General features: G+C 42.2%; 1 protein-coding gene across 3 annotated transcripts in view; it reads right to left on the reverse strand.

The window, feature by feature from the left end:
- Positions 1-21454, reverse strand: part of LOC134614096 (transcription factor COE3-like) — a 143703-nt gene that overhangs the window by 17514 nt on the left and 104735 nt on the right. For all 3 annotated transcript variants that reach the window (XM_063457523.1, XM_063457522.1, XM_063457524.1), the window contains 3 exons: positions 17135-17223; positions 1086-1151; positions 161-338 (listed from right to left, as the gene is read on the reverse strand). In XM_063457523.1, the coding sequence (XP_063313593.1) occupies positions 161-338; positions 1086-1151; positions 17135-17223 (333 nt within the window). The remainder of the gene's footprint in view (positions 1-160; positions 339-1085; positions 1152-17134; positions 17224-21454) is intronic.

Consider the following 21454-nt stretch of genomic DNA (forward strand, 5'->3'; position numbering starts at 1 on the left):
ATTGTATTAGGTCTAATAAACCGGTGACTTGCTTTGGCTGTATTGAGTGTGTGAATTTCTTTGTCTGTACGGAGGATGTGAAATGCGTTACATTTTATGATTATGTGAATTACGTTAGGTGTAGTGTGGATTTGCACTTCACTTTGCAGACTATATTCACCTTGATCAGATGGCTGAGAAGAGTCTGCAATGTTGATGGCAAGCTGGCTCCCGAATGAGTTGACTCCCATCATGCCGGAGTGTGGATGATTGGCTGTTAGTGATGATAGTTGATTGGAGTTGCGAGGGACGCTGTACAATGCTTCAGCAATATCTGCAGCTCTTTTTAATATGATATCCTAGAGCAATAGGAAACATCGACAAACACCTAGGTGAGCAGAAAAAAGCCATTCTAATGTACACCAAAGTACCATTAAAACGTGAAAAAAATACGAATTTAAAAAGTACACATTATGTGCTTGAGTGATAACCAAAAGTGGCCATATAGAACTAAATAGGGGACAGTGAGGACAAACCGGCCCTTATTAGGGCATGACTGGGCACATCTTATGCACACACTGCACACACCCACGGCGCAGTAACCATGGCTACTAGAATTATTTCTCCTGATTGTTCTACATCTGCCATCTTCACCCCAGGATCAATTCTATTTTGCTTTGGTAACTATAAACCAATAGGTCTCTCAAATAGAATCAAATTGTGCATCTCGTAGTGTAAACTAAAAACACTAAATGGAATTAGCATAAGACAAAATCACTAAAATGTACAATTTCCTTAACTTTTGAAAATGTGGTTGGTTCCTCTGTAGACAATTGTCCCAGTTTCTGAGTTGGAAAAGATGGATACATACCTACATTCTGCAGTGAATACAGCTTTCCCCTAAGACAGTCAATTCCTTTAACATCATATACAAAGTCTAACTGAATGTTTGTTGTTTGTGACAAAGTTCCTTTGTGTGGCCAGAGGTGGCAACACATAGTGGGTGAAACTATTGTAGCTAATCTAGATGTGAGTGTACAATGCACAAGACATAACGAGACAAATGATATCAAGAAAGCATGCGTTCAGAAGATATGATTAAATACCTGATTATTGTGCGGCAATCCATACAAAGCCTCCACTAGATCTGCAGCTCTTTTTAGCAAAACCTCCTGTGGATACAAAGAAAAAAATGTTAACTATTGGGTTTTTGAAAAGAACCAGGGCACAGAAAGACTGTTGAAGGACAACTTTTTAAAGCATTTTTTTCTTTAGTCAAAAAACACATAAAATATGTTTGTTTGCTTTTATAGAAACAGTTCTTCAGGGTAAAGGGTAAAACAGCTGGCCGTGGTACATTAGCAAGGTTTGAAGGTCCAAACTCTAAAACTCTAAAGAAAACTTTTCCTGAAAAAGTTGACTTTCAACTGTCTCTCTGTACCTGTCCATCAAACAACTGGACTGCTTGTCAAACCACCAAGGGCAAACCCATGGTGTGCGTGGTTTACAAACACGTCTGTATTACAGGACAAGTTAACGAGGTTACATTAAGGATTTAACAATTCTATAACCAGTAACTGTTACACTCCGACAGAACGGGGGACACTGTGGAGAACTTTGTCCATTTGAGAAAGAAAGGGATAATGTATTTGTTATTAATTACTCATGCTAATTACTCTTAATTTAAGTCACCATTGAAAACATTCCCAAGAATCCAACTTCCACCTCAATGAAATACTCGATCATTGCCACTGAATTTATGGTTAAAACACAAACAGGTTAATAGCATATATCCGACTGTTCATCTGTCCCGGGAATCCGATTCTGATTTGTCTATGTAATATGAGGGTTAACAGTTTGTTGATACAAGGAGAAACCTGACTTGCACAATTGGAGTAAAAAAAAAGGAATTATTTTCGCAATGCGTGGCCAAATTTGAATTTTCTTTCATCTTTCTTCCTTTTAGATTATCCAAAGTAATACATATATGTAAATTGCTGACCTTGGTGGGCTAGAGTCTGTTTTCAGAACCTATAAATATTCAATGAGTTTAGCAAATTCTGCAAAATATTATTAAAGCCCCTTGTAAATCATCCCAACCTTGTCTACCACCCCAGTCCAGATCGGAAATAGTTTAGAATCTGCTTAAGAGTAGGTTGTTTTACGAAACACGCTGGCAAGTGACTTTACTAAGTAATTTAATAGTTCTTTATCAGTAAAAACATTTTATAAGATGGCTCTGGCTAACCGAAGGATACATGGCACTGAATAAAAGAAGGATGTATGATGAGCGCTTGTTGTGTATGAGTGTGTGTATATACCAACAACATAAACACAACACTTTTGTTTTGGCCCCCATTTTTCATGAGCTGAACTTAAAGATCTAAGACTTTTTCTATGTACACAAAAGGCCTATTTCTCTCAAATATTGTTCACAAATCTGTCTAAATCTGTGTTAGTGAGCACTTCTCCTTTGCCGAGATAATCCATCCACCTCACAGGTGTGGCATATCAAGATGCTGATTAGACAGCATGATTATTGCACAGGTGTGCCTTAGGCTGTCCACAATAAAAGCCCACTCCAAAATGTGCAGTTTTACTGTATTGGTGGGACCGGGGGGTCCGAAAAGTCAGTATCTGGTGTGACCACCATTTGCCTCACGCAGTGCACCACATCTCCTTCACATAGAGTTTATCAGATTGTTGAATGTTGGTCCACTCCTCTTCAATGGCTGTACGAAGTTGCTGGATATTGGCAGGACCTGAAACACTGTCGTATTCGCCGATCTAGAGCATCCCAAACATGCTCAATGGGTGACATGTCCGGTGAGTATGCTGGCCATGCAAGAACTGGGATGTTTTCAGCTTCCAGGAATTGTGCACAGAGCCTTGCAACATAGGTCCGTGCATTATCATGCTGCAATATGAGGTGATGGTCGTGGATGAATGGCACAACAATAGACCTCAGGATCTCGTCACGGTATCTCTGTGCATTCAAAATGCCATCAATAAAATGCACCTGTGTTCATTGTCTATAACATACGCCTGCCCATACCATAACCCCACCGCGACCATGGGCCCCTCGATCCACAACATTGACATCAGCAAACTGCTCGCCCACACAATGCCATACACGTTGTCTGCCATCTGCCCTGTACAGTGAAAACCGGGATGCCAGACGCCATCGAATGTGAGCATTTGTCCACTCACGTCAGTTACGACGACGAACTGCAGTCAGGTCGAGACCCCGATGAGGACGACAGGCATGCAGATGAGCTTCCCTGAGATGGTTTCTGACAGTTTGTGCAGAAATTCTTTGGTTATGCCAACCGATTGTTGCAGCAGCTGTCCGGGGGGCTGGTCTCTTGGATCTTGGAAGATGCTGGATGTGGAGGTCCTGGGCTGGTGTGGTTACACGTGGTCTGCGGTTGTGAGGCCGATTGGAAGTACTTATGGTAGAAAAAATTAACATTCAATTCAAGGGCTCTGGTGGACATTCCTGCAGTCAGCATGCCAATTGCACGCTCCCTCAAAACCTGCAACAACTGTGACAATGTGCTGTGTAATAAAACATTTTTCATTTTAGAGTGGCCTGTTATTGTGGCCAGCCAAAGGCACACCTGTGCAATAATCATGCTGTCTAATCAGCATCTTGATATGCCACACCAGTGAGGTGGATGGATTATCTCGGCAAAGGAGAAGTGCTCACTAACACAGATTTAGACAGATTTGTGAACAATATTGGAGAGAAATAGGCCTTTTGTGTACATAGAACAAATCTTTGATCTTTGAGTTCAGCTCATGAAAAATGGGGGTAAAAACAAAAGTGTTGCGTTTATAATTTTTGTTCAGTGTATATAGATGTACTATATGACAGATGTGCATTCACTGATGATGTACGTTCCGCTATCTGAGTAAAGTATGGGTGTTGTGTGGTTCAGTAAAAATAAGTGCTATATGAGTAAAACACAGGAACTATTTGATGCTATAAATATGGGTGCTGAAACGGCACAGCTGTTCTCCCACCTCCTTCATGTAATACCACCTTTCCAAGGTTTATCGTTACTGCATCGAACAGAACGTGATCTATACATATACTTTCTTTTGACCTAATTTATTATTCTGTTTAAAGTACTTTGTGTTTTTTCCATTTCCCCTCATTTGCACTATCTCCGAGCTGATCGTGTGTTTTCGGTTTGTTTACTGGTCAATCCACTTACGATCCATTAATGCTCCAATTTCCTCCGTACTGTTAAAGTGATGCTGAGAGGCACAGCTGATAGCTGGGTTCTCGGTGCAATGCTAATTGTATTGTTTTTGCCCATCAAGGTGGATGAAGTTAAATACAATGACAATCTACTTAGTATTTCATGAGCAATTATGTGACAACCTAATTATCGAGCAATACCACAAATGTACAATCTCTGCCACTCTTATTAAAGTTTTATTTGGGGGGCGGGGCCTGATTGCAGAAGGGAGCAGACGCATGTCGCTGCTGCTCCCGTGGCTGACCAGATCTAAAGCTGATTATCGACAAACGGAGGCCGCGATTAGACTCCTGCTGGATCCCACTCGACTGGGGAACCCGAGACCTACAAATAGACACCACACGCGTGGATCTTGACAACGGGTCAGAGCCCCCTAATGTTGCGGCCTACAAGCATGGCGGCGGTGGGGGAGACGGCCGCTCTCCCGCCGTCCACAACCACAGCAAAGCTAAATCTGGACTCTCGTTCCCCCCCCTATGGACCGGCGGGGGTTATCCCGGTCCAGACCAAGCGGACACGCGCAATCCATCGACCTGCAGCTGCCCACTCAAGCCTGGGTTCTGAACACTCCAGACCCGGCAACATGGCGGACGCAACCCAGCCCATGAGGCCAGCGCCCACGAACCCGCAACCCACGAGCCTAGACCTGGCATTTCAGCGATTCTGGGACAGGTGGGAGCAACTCTTAGCGAGACCCTTCCTTTTACCTGAAGGTCCGACAGGGGACACGGTGAAGCAGAGGAAGAGCGGGCCTACTCCGGGCAATGCTCACCCTCCTATCCCGACAACGACCACCGGCCTAACACCCGGCCCGAGGGTCAACGGGAGATTACCTCCACGGCATCGACCACACCGCCGGAGGCCCGACCGCCGCTGGCGGCGCAGAACCACCAGGGCTCTCCGTGGTGCCCCTCCAGGGAAAAACTCGGCCTACAGATACACCCGAGTTTGTGGCACCGAGATGCAGACCCCACGTGAGGCCTGGGATCAGGCGGAGGTCCTCACACCCACGCAACGCACCTGCACCCTGCGGATCCTTCCAGCTACAAACCCCACAAGACCACGGGAAGGGATCGGCTGAGGAAACGGGCCGAGACCAGCGACCAAGCCAGGAGCTGTGCACCCCGCCAGGACTGATCCACAAGGTCTATGACACCGTCTCTGTCGGGACACCCTGACCCAATGATGCTCCCATGTCCCAATATGACATTTAGCCGGACTCATAAATATCATTGTTGTGCAACACTAGTGCATCTGTTTGGCATTGTAAACCCTATTGCGAGCATTTTCAATGGGACTTAGATCGTTACCTATGCTTTTCTATCTAGTCCGTCAAACCAGTCTTAAGACCGTGCCTACTTAGGATCACTATGCATGTTATATTATACGTTCATAGCACTGGGCATGACCTGGATATTCCCGCCATACTAATTGGCTTTATATAGCTACCCTCTGGTGCCACATAATTTTTAACGCTGTTATGGGGTTAGATAGGCTTCGCGCCACAGATATGATCGGGGTATGTCCTGGTATGTTATGTTACTTTACTGTTTTATTTTGCACGCAGCAACTGACCCTCGACACATAACTTGTTAATGACGAGCACATTTAATCCTCGCACACGCCATGTTGGCCACAGTTTAGCCTTACTCTCCCAGCCACCTTATCTGGGCTAGACTGCAAAGCCGCTGAAATTTCTATCGCTAAGCTGCCCTGTTTAATAAGCGTCTAGTCTTGCTCATATGGTATTCAATGGGACAGCCCTGCATAGGAGTCGTTGTACCGTGTCACTGTGCAGCCTGTATATTTCAACTTTACACAACTCTTAGATACCTTAGCCTGATCTTAGCATGTACTTCAATATCCTGCAACTGTATAACCATCTGACGTAACCTTATTATTTTACACATAAAATGAGGCTAGCACCATCTAGAGATAATATGCCTTGCATTGTATTACCCTCGAATTGTTTGATACTTTATTGTCTCCTTTTCTACATTCTGTACCCACATAACTTTATGCCTCCATAAAAAAGAGATTTACAAAAAAAAAGTTTTATTTATGAAATACGTGATCACAGAGACATTACAAGTTACAGTGCTCTGCGGTGAACAATAACTGCTGCTACTACAGGACGGGTTGGAACAAGTGTTTGGCAAATGGAATTTAGTTTTGGGAGCTGAGAGTAGACAAGTCTGGCAGTAATGGTGAATCCTGAATCGTACTTTTATTCAGGTGTGAAATATGTCTTGGATTCAGCCTGGAAGGGATAATGGAAGCCATGCACACCCCAGATGATTGCTTCATCCTGAATGCCCAATGTTCCAACGAGGCTCCGTGCAGGTCAGGAATGTAATAAAAAGCAGTAAAAAAAATGTTCCATCAGGGACTCCCTCTGAAAAGTCATTCTGACTTGGAAGGCCTATGGGCATTCCGCTGAGTGGACATCGTGGTCATACAGCTTGTCTAAGGCTAATTCCTCTCTCCTACTACCACGTCACTGCCATTGGGAAGTGTAGTTATAAAACAGTATAGGTCTGCCATACATAATATAAAAACAGCAGGCGATATACAGTCACCATGGCAATGCTTCTTCATCGCCGTTTTCTAGGCTTGGCAGTTAAGGTACTCAAACAGAAAAACAGGTCTTTGGTGGAGACAAAACATTACATATTTATGGATGCCATTAAAGGAATACTCATTTTAGGAGTGCTAGACCATCTTGTTGATGTTACGTTTATTTTTATTACAGAGTCCAGTCATCCTTAAAGAAAGTTGCATTAAATGAGACCTGTTTGAAGCTCTGCCACACATGATAATACAAGGTGTGCAATACCGATATAGAGTAACGACTGTCACCTGACATTTCAGTCCAGGCTAAGCTAATAACATGATGCTTGCACCTTGGTGGGATCAGGTCGGTGGTTGTTTTGACCTGTGTGAGATCATGGCTGTATATCCTCAATCTCTCCATAACAGAACCTGTCTTCTGACGTCAGTTCCAGCAACACTGCAGGATCTAGCTCTGCCCTTCACCACGAACGTCAGCTGTGTGGAAGGACGTCAGCTGATGTATCTAATCTACATAGTAGACTGTGGACACCAGGGAAATATGGCACTTGCTTTGGGCTTATAGCCAAACATCATTCAAACTCCTCTAGATGTGCACTGGTATTTTGCAGAAAGTGAAGGAAGTAGTACTATTGATGTAAGGGCCCCTTGTGACGAAGCGCAGTACATCTTACACTCTGCCTCATTAAGGTGTTAATTCAGTTACAGGACGCTGACATTCAATGGTATCTGTACATAATGTTTCTGATGGAGACAACCAGGTGTCGTTCGGGTCCCTGAGCACTCACACCTTCTGGGGACGCAGGGATTATGCAAACTAATCCACAGGTGTTAAGAGCAATATAAATACCTAATATACATGAGTACTTTGGCCAATTTCAGTTTACGCTGTGATCTAAATAGTGCGTCCACTGTTTAGTATCTGTTGCTCTGTTATTTGACTTGGATTGTTCGTGAACTCTCTGCTCCTTGATTTCACCAGCATGGACTGATTGATTGATTGATCCTGTGTACCTCTATACCTTCTTGACCCTGGCTGCTTTGTTTGACTTTTATCTTCTTCAGGTCAATGATCATGGTATTTGGATTAACTCTTGAAATAAATAGCAATGCTACAAACTAATATTAAGGATAATAATACTATTATTTAAATCCGATTTTTCATTAATTATCATAGTATCCCACAGGCTGTAATCCAATATAGTACAATATTCCACAACGAGGTACAGAATAGGGACTGATCGATATTGATTTTTTAGAGCTGATACCAATACCGATAAGCTGTGAACTTTCAGGCCGATAGCCGATAGCTTACCGATATTCTGTACATTTACCGTTTTGAGAAAAAAAAAATTGCAAATCTTTTTTTTATTAAGTGGTAAATGAACAAAATATACATGCCAGTCAGATTTAGTTTTTATGTTTTCAAGAATATTTATATGTTTGTGTAGTGAATGCAGTGTGGGTAGTGGATGCAGTGTGTTTGTGTGTAAGTATGTGTGGTAAGAACCCCCCCCCCCACTCCCCTTAATGTTCCTCTCCCTTATCTTTTAGTGCTCCCCCGCCCCAGTGTTCCTCTTCCCTTCCCTGTACCTTAGTGTCCACCCTTAATGTTCCTCTCTCCCCCTAGTGTTCTTTCCCCCCCCTGCCCCATAGTGTTCTCCCCATAGTGTTCTTTCCCCCTCCCCCATAATGTTCTTTCCCCCCCATCCCATAGTGTTCTCCCCTGTCCCATAGCGTTTTTTCCTCCCCCTCCCCTCCCGTTCCTCTCCCAAAGTGTAACTTCCCCCTGTTTTGTCTCCCGCGGTATAGGAGGTTCAGTCTCCTGTACCCGGCCGGACTGACAGGAAGTGCTCTCTCAATGCGCACTTCCTTTCAGTCAGGCCAGGTACAGGAAACAAAACTTCCAGTACAGCGGTGCACACTGCTCCGCTTGGCCATGCTTCACTTTGTGCCTGGCAGGAGGGAGAGCTGTGTGCCCAAGTCCTGCCAGTCACTCCAATCTAGCACCCCCATGGGCCGGTGCGCCCTAAAGCAGCCGCTTGTGACGCCTTATGGATGCGCCAGCCCACCTCATTATCTGTATTACCGGTGATTATCGATACCCTCTTGTAACACACAGTGAGATACATAATGTCACAGTTACCCTCATGTAACACACAGTGAGATACAGAATGACATAGTTACCCTCCTGTAACACATTACGAGATACATAATGACACAATTACCCCCCTGTAGCACACAGTGAGATAGAGAATTACACCATTACCTCTTGTAACACACAGTGAGATACAGAATGACACAGTTACCTCCTGTAACACACAGTGATATACCAAATGACACAGTTACCTACTGTAACACACAGTGAGATACATAATGACACAGTTACCTCCTGTAACACACAGTGAGATACCAAATGACACAGTTACCTCCTGTAACACACAGTGAGATACAGAATGACACAGTTACCTCCTGTAACATACTGTGAGATACCGAATGACACAGTTACCCCCTGTAACACACAGTGAGATACCAAATGACACAGTTACCTCCTGTAACACACAGTGAGATACAGAATGACACAGTTACCTCCTGTAACACACTGTGAGATACCGAATGACTGTTACCCTCCTGTAACACACAATGAGATACCGAATGACACAGTTATCTCCTGTAACACACAGTGAGATACCGAATGACACAGTTACCTCCTGTAACACACAGTGAGATACAGAATGACACAGTTACCTCCTGTAACACACATTGAGAACCAGAATGACACAGTTACCTCCTGTAACACACAATGAGATACAGAATTACACAGTTACCTCCTGTAACACACAGTGAGATACCAAATGACACAGTTACCTCCTGTAACACACAGTGAGATACAGAATGACACAGTTACCTCCTGTAACACACTGTGAGATACCGAATGACTGTTACCCTCCTGTAACACACAATGAGATACCGAATGACACAGTTACCTCCTGTAACACACATTGAGAACCAGAATGACACAGTTACCTCCTGTAACACACAATGAGATACAGAATGACACAGTTACCTCCTGTAACACACATTGAGAACCAGAATGACACAGTTACCTCCTGTAACACACAATGAGATGCAGAATTACACAGTTACCTCCTGTAACACACAGTGAGATACCAAATGACACAGTTACCTCCTGTAACACACAGTGAGATTGTGAATCCACACTGAAGATGGGAGTGGTGGGAGTGAATATACTATGGGGATGATGAGCACGACGTAGGCAGGGGCTGTAACCACAGAGGTCAGGCGGGTGACAGCACGTACAGGACATGATGGATGGAGACACGTATAGGATATAACGGTAAATGGATTGTAATGAATATAACATGAGACAAACAATTAGGGCATGGAACACAGGACCCAGGACAGGTCTGGGAGTATCCTGCATTGTATACAGCTATACATGAAATAAAACACTACACTCACACTCAGATACTACCCTCACCCTCAGATACTACACTCACCCTCAGATACTACACTCACCCTCAGATACTACACTCACCTTCAGATATTACACTCACCCTCAGTCATTACACTCACCCTCGGATATTACACTCACCCTATGTCATTGCACTCATATGTATCATTGCATACAAACTGAACTATAGACAAAAATACAAATTGTTGCACAGAATGTCAGTCATTAGCTTAAAGTGTTCAGCTGACCGTCTTAGCCAATGAATGGCTTCCGGCTTCTGCGACACTGGGGACCCAGGTAGGAGTCAAACCAATGTTAACCGGTTTGGGAACCAGACCAAGGATCTCCTGGCATCTTGGCCGCTATAGCGGACTATAGGTGGGCTAAAGTAACCCTTTAACTGCTGTCTGTAGAATACTCAGCTCACGCTGGGTGAATCAGTTCATCCACTGTTTCCATATGTTAGACAAGGTTTGTTAGAACTCACTGTTTGTCTTGTTTCCCATTGTACAGCACAGAGGAACATGTTGGCACTATATAAATTATTGCAGTTGTTATATTTTTATATAATACTCGCTTTAATTTTCTCATATCCTGTAATTATTTAACTGTGCTTGGTCTGTTCTCAGAAGACCCACTATTGGCTAGATGGATATACAGCTGAGCTGCAACATCACTTGGCATTGTGTTCATGTATCCTGTCTGTCTGTGGGTCTGTCAGTCCCTCCTTCTTACTTTGTTTGATAGGTTTGTGTCCTGACGCTGTGTGTTAATGTATGTAAAGGGTTAACCAGCCGGGCCTGCGTCTCCAGTACTGAATAACAGGGGGCATGTCACAGCAGCTCAGGGCATTTATCATTGTTAAAAGACCTGTCTAGTCTTTGTTTGTAGGTCCCTGAGAGCTGCCATGGTCCATTCAGCCCTGAGTCTCCGGGCTGCGTTATTTGACCACTAGCAATGCTTTTTAAATCACTTCTCTCCACTCCTGTCTCAGACTGCCGTATATGTCATGTCAGAATCAGACCCCTTAACTCGGAGAGCCCAGCCCTCTGAACCAAGCAAACTGCATTAACGTTTGGATTTCCCTGTTAACAAGTAATTATTAGACCTGCTGAAAACGGAGCAATCACAGGACTGTCTACTCAGACGGCACATGGTATACACAAAGGGTTAACACAAACGCTCTACTGCTGCAATCAGTTATTGACACGTTAGTCATTCTTCACAAGACTCACAATTAAACCTAATTGCACATTTTAGGCAAAAATACTCAATTGTATCAGATTATTTTCAGGGGAAAGCTGTGTTTTTCAGAATAAACGCAGAAACCTTAATAGAAATGACAACACTTAGTATTAATAAATAATACACCGGTATATCATAAATAGGTTGATCAAATTATTATTAAGTGCGAATTGGTGGGAATTCAAAGTGAATTTCAAATTATACAAAACAATAGCTGAACGAGACAAATTCTTTCATTCGGATTAGTGTTCTTTTTATAATGAATTTACATTGAAATCTGCCAATTCTTACATTTAGTGATTAACTGTGAAAGAATCCTGGGCTGTAGCTTGTGATTCTCAGTGTCTTGTCGTAGATTTCACTGGTATCCCGGTTCAGCTGATTGAATGCCAAAGGGTTTAAGGCTAATTGGGGACAACACAAGACCAAGTGGGAGGTGTGCAGTGTGTTTCTATACATTGAAGTGTATTATTCTATTGTCACCACTCACATTGTTCGTATCACTAATGCTGCCTCCTAAGCTGTGCCATGTAACGAAGCCGTGAAACAAGTGCAAGTTACCAGCTTGCTCACTCAAACATACATCACAGACAGCACCATAGACACGAATTGTAACAGTGCTACCTACAAAAGGCACACTTCTTATGGTTTATAAGATTCAGATCTTAGATTTATTCTAACAATTGGTTCTTCATGAAATCAGTGGATGTCATTGCAATTTTCAGCACTGTTTTCTTTTTGCCAGCATAAGGCAGGTTAAAACTTCACGAAGGTCAGTATAAAAGGGACAATGACGTGCTGAAAGCGGCTGTGTTAGGGCAGATTTCCTGCTGGTGACAAGGAAGGGTGCAGAGTAAATAATTGGGATTGCACAGCACAGGGAACCCTGTCCACAATCTGCTACCGGAGTCATTGTGACATCCCAAACAATCGCCCTCCCTCCCCCCTGTTTGGGAGAAGAAGACAATAAATAAACCATTTGTGTTGTTAGCAGCTCTGACCTGTCACAATATGATGAATGGCTTCAATTTGGTGGCTGCTTTAAGCTGTCACTCGTGATCACGCAGTCTCCCATCCTATGGGACCTGTTCCTGCCTGAAGATATTACTGTCAATTTACAGGTCTGGCACCAGGGGGGAGAAGGGAAAGGAGGTCATGTGTGGAGGAGACAGTGCAGGACTTACATCCACTGCCCATCTGTGTGCCGACTCCACGGCTAACCTTCAGGACTCGTATCTTATCACTGAGGGCAGGAAGGCAGGTAATAGCAAGTCAAGATACATTAACAGATATTCTGATGGTGTCACAGATTGTAGACAGGACCTATAGTTCTACCGTACCCATTCCAAGCGGGAAGCCCAGCTCATCGAAAAGTGGCTTTGAGGGGCAAACTGAAAGAGTGCGTTTTTCAGGGTAACAAATGTGCTTAGGGTGATGATACTTGAGTGTCCTGTGTGTCACGAGGAAAGTGACAGAAAGTATCAGCTGTGACATGAAGATTTGGGGTAATAACCTCTAAGACAGTATTGAATAAAGGTACAGATCCGAGATTGTGTAATTCAGGAAAAATAATGCCAAACACAGCAGTAAGTGATCCTGCATTAATCAGGTAACAAGCAGTAAATACAATATATCAAGTGGTGCATGGAACAACACTGGTTGAAATGTTGCTTGTATTTGTATTGTATGAGGTGTATCAAGCATCACTCTGACCGTCATACAGCCACCCCATACTTTCCTTGTTGAGTAGGTTTGGTGATTGATGGTCCACCAGTCTGTGTATTACAGTTGTGAGTGGTTTCCACAAATGTTGACAATGTGGAAGCTCCCTGTTTTATTACACCAAGAGGGAAGAAATTAGGTAATGGACTTTGGCTTTTTGGTAAGAAGGTAGGAGACAACTGGGATTTAACCGAAGTGACTCAATGATTAAGGAAAGGTTTTTCACTAAGAAATGAGAGTAGATCAGACATGATGGGGAAATTAACTATGCCGCATTGTTGTGGTAACAAGAGAGAATTGAATTTGCAGAGATGTGACTTTAAAACTGAGGAGGATTGGGTGGGGGGAAAATGTGACATAATGGGGTGAAATGTCTTAGAGATTAGAGCGTAGTTTTTGCTTCTGAGTGAGGCCACGTAAAAAATGAGGGAATTGAAATCTCGGGAGACAAAAAGATTGATGGAAAAGGAGAGATTTAACTGAAGTAGAAGGAATTGTGGCTGAAGACCTTGTGGTGGTTGTGGTATGAAGGGAGGAGATCAGACTTGAATATTGAGGGAAGATGTCCTCTGGGGTTGTAGAAAGATGACAGTGTTAGAACAGGAGAGCTCTGACCTTTGACATGAATTAAAGGAAGTGATTTTAAAAGGTCTTTGTGGTTATGGTAAGAATAATAGAGAAGAGTGTTGACACCAACACCGAGCAAAGCCGTACATCGAGGCTGTGGTTACAGAAGAGCCCTGTCTGATGAACTGAGGAGGTCAATCGTTTGGGTTTTGGTTAGAAGAGAAGTGAATATTTGTTAGAGTAATCTAATATTGAGGAGACAATGTCCCCTATAAGAAGGAAGAGAGTGATGTCAGGATAGATATTTGACACGAAGATAGAAGGATGAGAAAATGTGGTTTCTGTGTTACAGTTAAAATAATCCACAGCCTAAAGCATATATAACACACAGCCTATTCCATGGGCTGAACCTAGGCGCAGATAATAACTATCAGTACATGGAAACGTCCCTGAGTTATATCCAAAAATAGTAAGCAAAGGGTTTCCAGAGATACAGGTTCTAGCACACAATATGCGTGAAACTACTGAGAATGAAAAGCTACTGGTAGTAAAGTGTGCACGCAGATATCTGTGTAGCTAACATAGTCCCACTGTGCTCTGCGATTGTGAATATTTATTTGCACTGTTATAGATCACTTTGTCTAACACTCTGAACACCAAAATCACTTTATCTCAATGAAGCAGTTATGGTGTATAGATCATGACCCTGCAGCCTTACTGCTCAATTCTCTGATATTTAGTAATGACATCACTTTGTTTTATGCAGCCTTAGCCACCGCTTTCCTAAACACTTCCTGTAAAGAGAGATGTGATGTTTAAACTTCCTTTATTGCACAGTGTATTTAATTTAGAATTTCATTTCTGCTCTCGTAATAGTCTGCTAACGCCTGTATCAGCCTCATGTGAGTATTTAAAATTCAATTAACTGAGAATGAGATAACAGCTTCTACAGTAAACACACTGTGATGTAAGATCTGATTGAAAATGAACCCTTCTGTACATGTTGGCTGTGTAAGTCACAGCCAGGGGAGGTGTGGCGAGTGAAAGTGATCTAATTCCTAAATGGCAGAGAACTGAGAAGTCAGATTGCAGGGACATGATTTATAACAAAATTGCTTCATTAGGTTAAAGTTGGTTTGGTGCTTTGAGTGTCTGTTTAACTCTGTATTGGCAGTTTTAAATCTACACAGCGGGTTTTATGGCAGATTTTAAATTGCAGGACGAGACTGATCAGCTCTCAATGTGTGTTTGGCTTCATGGGCCAAGCTATCAGTCTCCATAGCCAGACTCTGACCAGACCCCCTGCACGCCTTCTCTCTTCCCTGTCCACCTCCGTGTCGGAAGGTAGGTATGGGATGTTGGCAGATATGGTTTTGCTGCAATGAAAATACCGGAGATACAGTTGGACGTAATAATTGGGGTCCTCTCAACAAATAACGTTAGTTGATTTTCTAAATGAAAATAATTTAAGATTCCTCAATGGAGAAAAAGAGTGATTGAAAAACTGATTTAAAAAAACAAAAAATTCTCTCTGTAACCATAGAAACTGCATAACCTGCAAATTTGTACAAACGATGTCCACTGTGAACTTGAAAATTGCTTAATAAAAAAAAATAAAAAAAATACAGTAAATCTGACATGTGTGACAGTTTATGGACGGTGTCAGTCTGTAACATATTCATCCTCACCTTGCGGTATCTGCAGTAATTGCCTTCCTAACAAATGCGGTAGTGCCGTTCAGCATCCATGCTTCAATGTATCAGACTCCTGCAGCATGTCGGTGGAAGCCGGCCGCTGCGTATCCACACCAATTTGTAACCCCACGCCCGCCCACGGTATTGATGACATCGGCGTGCGTATGACGTCACATAAAGGACACGCACTCACGTTCTGGGGTCTAAGGCTGGGTATGGCCAATCGGATCGGAGGGAGGCTCCTTTTGCCTTTTCCTCATTGCCCTGTCGTGGTTTCCCTTAGTGGTTGTCCGAGAGTGTGTTCCTGAGCGTTTACTTCTAATTATTAACTTTGGCTTCGTTTGACTTTCCTGTATTATGGTATCCCTGACCTTTGGCTTTCCCTCCATAATTGTGTCTCCTTCTGTGTCCCTGACCTTGGCAAGTATTCTGACTATTCTCTGGCCATTCTAAGGCACGGTAATACGTTACCTTTAGTCCTACGTGTGACATAATTCTACGTGCTGGATCGCCTAGTAATCCCGACACAGTTGCCATTGGAAGAAATCACAGACTCCAGGCACTTGCTGTAGCCACCTGACAACTTTCCTAATCTTTATTTAGGGCTTTCCACAAATCATTACAGAATGCTTTCCATTACTTCCCCGATGGCTCTACGAGCAATTTCAGTGGAGATCTTTATAGATCTGCCAGATTGTTCCATGACTTCAACAGTTCTTCTTAACTTCCATTCTTAGTGACATCTTAACCAATGGAAATTACAAGCAGGAACTTTCCCCTGCTTTATACGAGTCAGCTATCTTTATTTTCTGATCTTTAGCCAGATGCTTAGAGGATCCAATGGGAGCTGATTGTCAAAACGCTCAGAGATTCCCAGGGTCAGATCATGTATTAAGGTTTGGTACTCACCACTAGACTGTGATCAAGGCCTAATGAGCTGATTTAGTCAATTGTAGTTCGAAAACCTTACACAAGAACCACCAGCAGACCAGCTGAAAGGGGACACAACCACAAAGTACCGTGCATGCCTCACTTAATTACTTGTTTTTTTCAAACAATGTTTAAAGATTTTGCTGATGTTAACTGCACAGTTTGTGCTAAAAAACATTTTTTACTTAAAAACCACCAAAATATTAACAAAATATGTTACATGGTCCAGGCTGCCCAAACTGCTCTTCTCTTTCAATACAATCTATCCCACAATGCTTTAAATGGAAATATACACCGCATTTTTCAGAAAAAGATTACTTTGAGTCTGAACCCAGTAGAAGTGCAGGCTAGAGCCTCACGGAAAAAAATACCTTAAAAATATTAGCTGGGATTTTGTTACCTACTTTTTTTAGGCTGAAATAGGACCCTAAAATGGTTTATTCACTGTGTAAACTGCAACATTTAAGTTAAAATAACTGACTATGAGTAAATGGGAGAATTATCCAAAAAATCTGAATCATTTAGTGACCAATTTTCTAGGTACCTCAATGCAGCCTAATTTACTTGTTAACATGTTATAGTTGGTGCTCACAGTGATTCTGGGTTCTCACCCGTGGTCTAGGTGATTAAACATGGAATAACAATAACCAATGAAAGATCTTGCAGGTGCGAAGTCTTCTTACCTTGGGTAATCGCTCAGGGTCTCCTGGGTGCCTGGGTACCACCTTCTGAAGTCGCTGAAACCCGTAGTCAATGGTCGGCTCGTTCAAAGCTGAGGATAGATTAGGCAGAGATTATGGTGCTGTTCTAAATGCGTCTAAAACAGAAACGAAGAGCTTTTAGAAGAACAAACTGTAACAATGGTCAATCAAAGATCTTACAATGGGGAAAAAACTCCGCAACTGCAATATCGATGAAATCCATAGAAAGGGGAAATTAGCTTTTGGTGACAGATTATTCACACAAGGAAAGTCCATATTATTCCATGCATCAGGGCTAACCGCGACTTACACTCCCATCATGCTCTGCAAGCTCCCATCATGCTCTGCAAGCTCACATACTGGAAAGGCATCATGGGAATTGTAGATGTTTTACTATAATAAACTCTCATGACTAAAGGTGAAGATTTGGGGGAGAGGTTTACTGTTTTGGCGCTAAGATAGTTGTAAATATTATTTTTACATTTTATCAGTCTGCAAAAGTTGTTGTTTTTATATATTATATTAGTTATTTCATTTTGAGGTTTTTTGTGTCTTGTTATTTCATTTTTACACAAGCTTGTTGTCTGTGTTGTTTTAGAGAATATGAGATAATAATAATAATAATAATAATAATAATAATAATAATAAAATAGCTAGTGAGTATTTCCACTACATCACAATAGCTTTCATTATACGTGTGTAAACACTCCCAAACCCTTCTCTTAAACACCAAACGTGCATTATTCACGAAACAGTGAGCTGCACTGAGCTGACAACTTGCAAAACTAAACCCAAAACAGATAACGTAAAAAATCAAATCTCCAATACAGACGGATCCCACCTGCAATAAGCTCCGGGCCCCACCATTGATCTAGGACCCTTATTGATCTGTTAATACCCAGTAATAGCATCCTTTATCCTCAGACTGACTCGTACGGAGCTCGGTATATTATTTTATCAGCAGGGAGAGTAGCAAAGCATAGCATATGAACCTCCCATATCATAATATATCTCAACGGCACACTAGGAGTTAATCCCAGGCAGGCTTGAGAGAGACTTTTTTGGGATTCCTTTTTCAAAGAACAAATTGTCAGTCCATTCATTTACAGCAAACAAGTATGGACATCCACAACGTATATCATAAAACGCGTAACATTAATTTCACCCCATAGGGTTTAGATAAAATCATAATGATGAGATCATCACGCCAACTAGCACCACTGCAGTGTGAAGCCCAAAATAGGGGAAACAGCAAATAATCGCACGTGTACACATTTAGTTTAAAAAAAAGGTTTTAAAGACATGCCTACTGGGCTCACAAGGCAAGTTAGATAGCCCGCTACCCTCGATAAAACACGTCTCCTTCTAAATGTTTCCTTAATGGGGCAAGTTGCCTAAACGTTACAGAAGTATTCAAAGTACACTGAACAGTGATCTATGTGTTGCTTTCATTTGTAACTTTTCCTGCTTTTCTTACATGTTGTGCAGTGATAACTGTATTGCTACTTAGTTATTTCAATGTTATTTGCATATGTTTTGTTTTATAATGGAAGGAGGTCTTTTTTGAATTGCTTTTTTTTTCTAAAGTTTAGGCCATTTGCCCCTTTATTGTGAATCATTTAGGAGGAGGCGTGTTCTATCAGGTGTACCCATACATTTCAATGTTTTCCTGGCACTATATTTCCCATAATTCCCTGCCAGTCCATACAGTTCATTCCTTGCCAATCCATATATTTCATGTAATTCTCTACAAGCCCATATATTTCCCATAATTCCCTGTCAGTCCATACAGTTCAATCCCTGCCAATCCATATATTTCATGCAACTCTCTACAAGCCCATTTATTTCCCATAATTCCCTGTCAGTCCATACAGTTTAATCCCTGCCATTCCATATATTTCATGTAACTCTCTACAAGCCCGTATATTTCCCATAATTCCCCTTTCAGTCCATACAGTTCAATCCTTGGGTATATCTTCCATCTATATAAACAGTGATGAGGTAGTTGTTAGGGGGGATTTGGTTGCCCCCCATTATTATGTGTAATACTAGGAGGTGCTAGGATTTAGTTACATACAGTCTGATTGTGGATGCAATAATTAGGCTATATCAGCACAAATGCCAGCAGGACCTGGAGGGTTAAATAATTAGTCTGTTAGCACATGTTTGGAGGATATATCATCATCCAGCACTCCCACTCAGCCCCCCTACGCCCTGATATCATTAGTCTGTGGTATCTGCTTCCCAGCACATGATCAATAAGCCCTTTCCTCCCCAGCAGGCTGAGTAATGTCATTATGAGATCCGGATAGAGGATGGGGGGGGGGGGGGGGGGGGGGGGGGGAGGGAAGGAGGTTAAATGACCCCTGATCTCCATCTCTCCCACCCAGCATCACCTTGTGTCCTCCTAATACTGACTGAATTACATCCAACACGCCATACACACTATAATATACACACACTCTACACAAATCAATACACATTAACACCCGTCTCTTCAAACACATACACACCACTACGCAAACATACAAACACTCATACATCTCTTCATATGTACACACGTCTACACTGACATTTCTTTACACATATATCTATATACATACTACTATACACATACACACTCTAATACATAGCACACATAGATCTCTTCACACATACACACAATGTTGCTCTATATACACACATACACATAATTTTGTCCTATATACACACAATGTTGTCATATATACACACAATGTTTCTCTATATACACACAATGTTGTCCTAAATACACACAATGTTGTCCTATATACACACAATGTTGTCCTATATACACACATACACATGAAAACACACTAATACACAAGCAGGTCAGATTAATACACAGATGAGCTACACCTGTACATGCACCTAAGCACAATATAATACACTTGCGAATCCCTACACACACACCCATGCTAATACACACACACACACACACACACACACATGCTAATACACATGCACCCATACATTACTCTACACAACCAGAACATGAGTTAGTAATAAACATGTTTATGTTTAACGTTAGTGTGTTCCTTGTCCTATTAACATTATTGCCCTCGTTAGTAGCAGGCCAGCCTTGCGTGAATGCATGCCTCCGAGGCTGGTCACAAACAGGGCACAAAAACGCAGGGAGGGCTACCAAGCAACACAATCTAAAAGGTGAGATAGGATCCCAATATCTGGGCGGTCCAACCTAGATCTGGAGTGCTGGCAGGCCTACCAAAACCACTTCATCTCAGACTCCCTTACATCTTTCTTTCTGTTACAAAAGCTAAAATGGGGGAATTTACATCCAAGTCTTTACCGTCCATTAACCCCTTCCTGTGTGGAACGTTTCATGTAGCTTTTATACAGAATAATACAATTAACTTTAAGAAATTAGCTCAATTGGATATTTACAAATATATACCGTAAGTAATAAAAGGACATTAATATCTGTACTTAGGAATGCAACGTGCTTACATAGCCCAATAACCAGATTCTTAGCATAACATCTTCCAATACTACCAGCAAACCATATCTACATCTACACCCAAATGAGTCACCTCTCCTAGAACACGGTGACAGACACATTCAGACAGTAACCTCCAAATCCTGGTGTAATCACATAAAATTTAAAAACCTACAAGCCTACAAGCAGATTAATGAGACCACAATGTGTTATAAACATGAAAACGCACAAGATGATATGGGAAGCATCTATTTGCCACATCTGGGACTTCCCAGAGTCAAGAAATGTGAAAACTTTCAGTAAATAGAGCGTTTGAGCCAGTTCATCCATGACTTTCACTGTATGAACATTACTCTTGTTTGCCTTCCTGGGAGACATATCATAAGCTACAACTGGGCTAATGGTCCCTCTTCCATCAACTCTGCTATGAATCATGCCGGCTTGGTAAATATTAATAGGAACCATATGTAGATATATTAAAAACTAGAAATAAACACATTTTTCTAGTGCAATTCAGGTCTTCTTGGCAGTTTTCTCCTGAAAGTGGGAAATTAGAATATATCACAGGCCAAACTTTGACTGTGTCCGAGCAGCTGTACTGGGCTGGGTGATGATCACAGTTGGGTGGGTGGTATCCAGAATCAGATGTTCACTGGAGTATTGCCTCTGTAGGGAGATTTCCAGCCACGACAATTCTTTTCTTTGGAACAGCTGTGCTTCACGCTTTACACAAGGCTCCTCCAAGGTCTTTTTGCTTCTCCAAAGTCTCACCAGCTCAGGTCCACAGGTCGAGGTTCAGATCAAGGTCATCGTAATAACCCTTTTCC

The sequence above is a fragment of the Pelobates fuscus genome, chromosome 6 (assembly GCF_036172605.1).
Source record: "Pelobates fuscus isolate aPelFus1 chromosome 6, aPelFus1.pri, whole genome shotgun sequence".
Taxonomy (NCBI): Eukaryota; Metazoa; Chordata; class Amphibia; order Anura; family Pelobatidae; genus Pelobates; species Pelobates fuscus.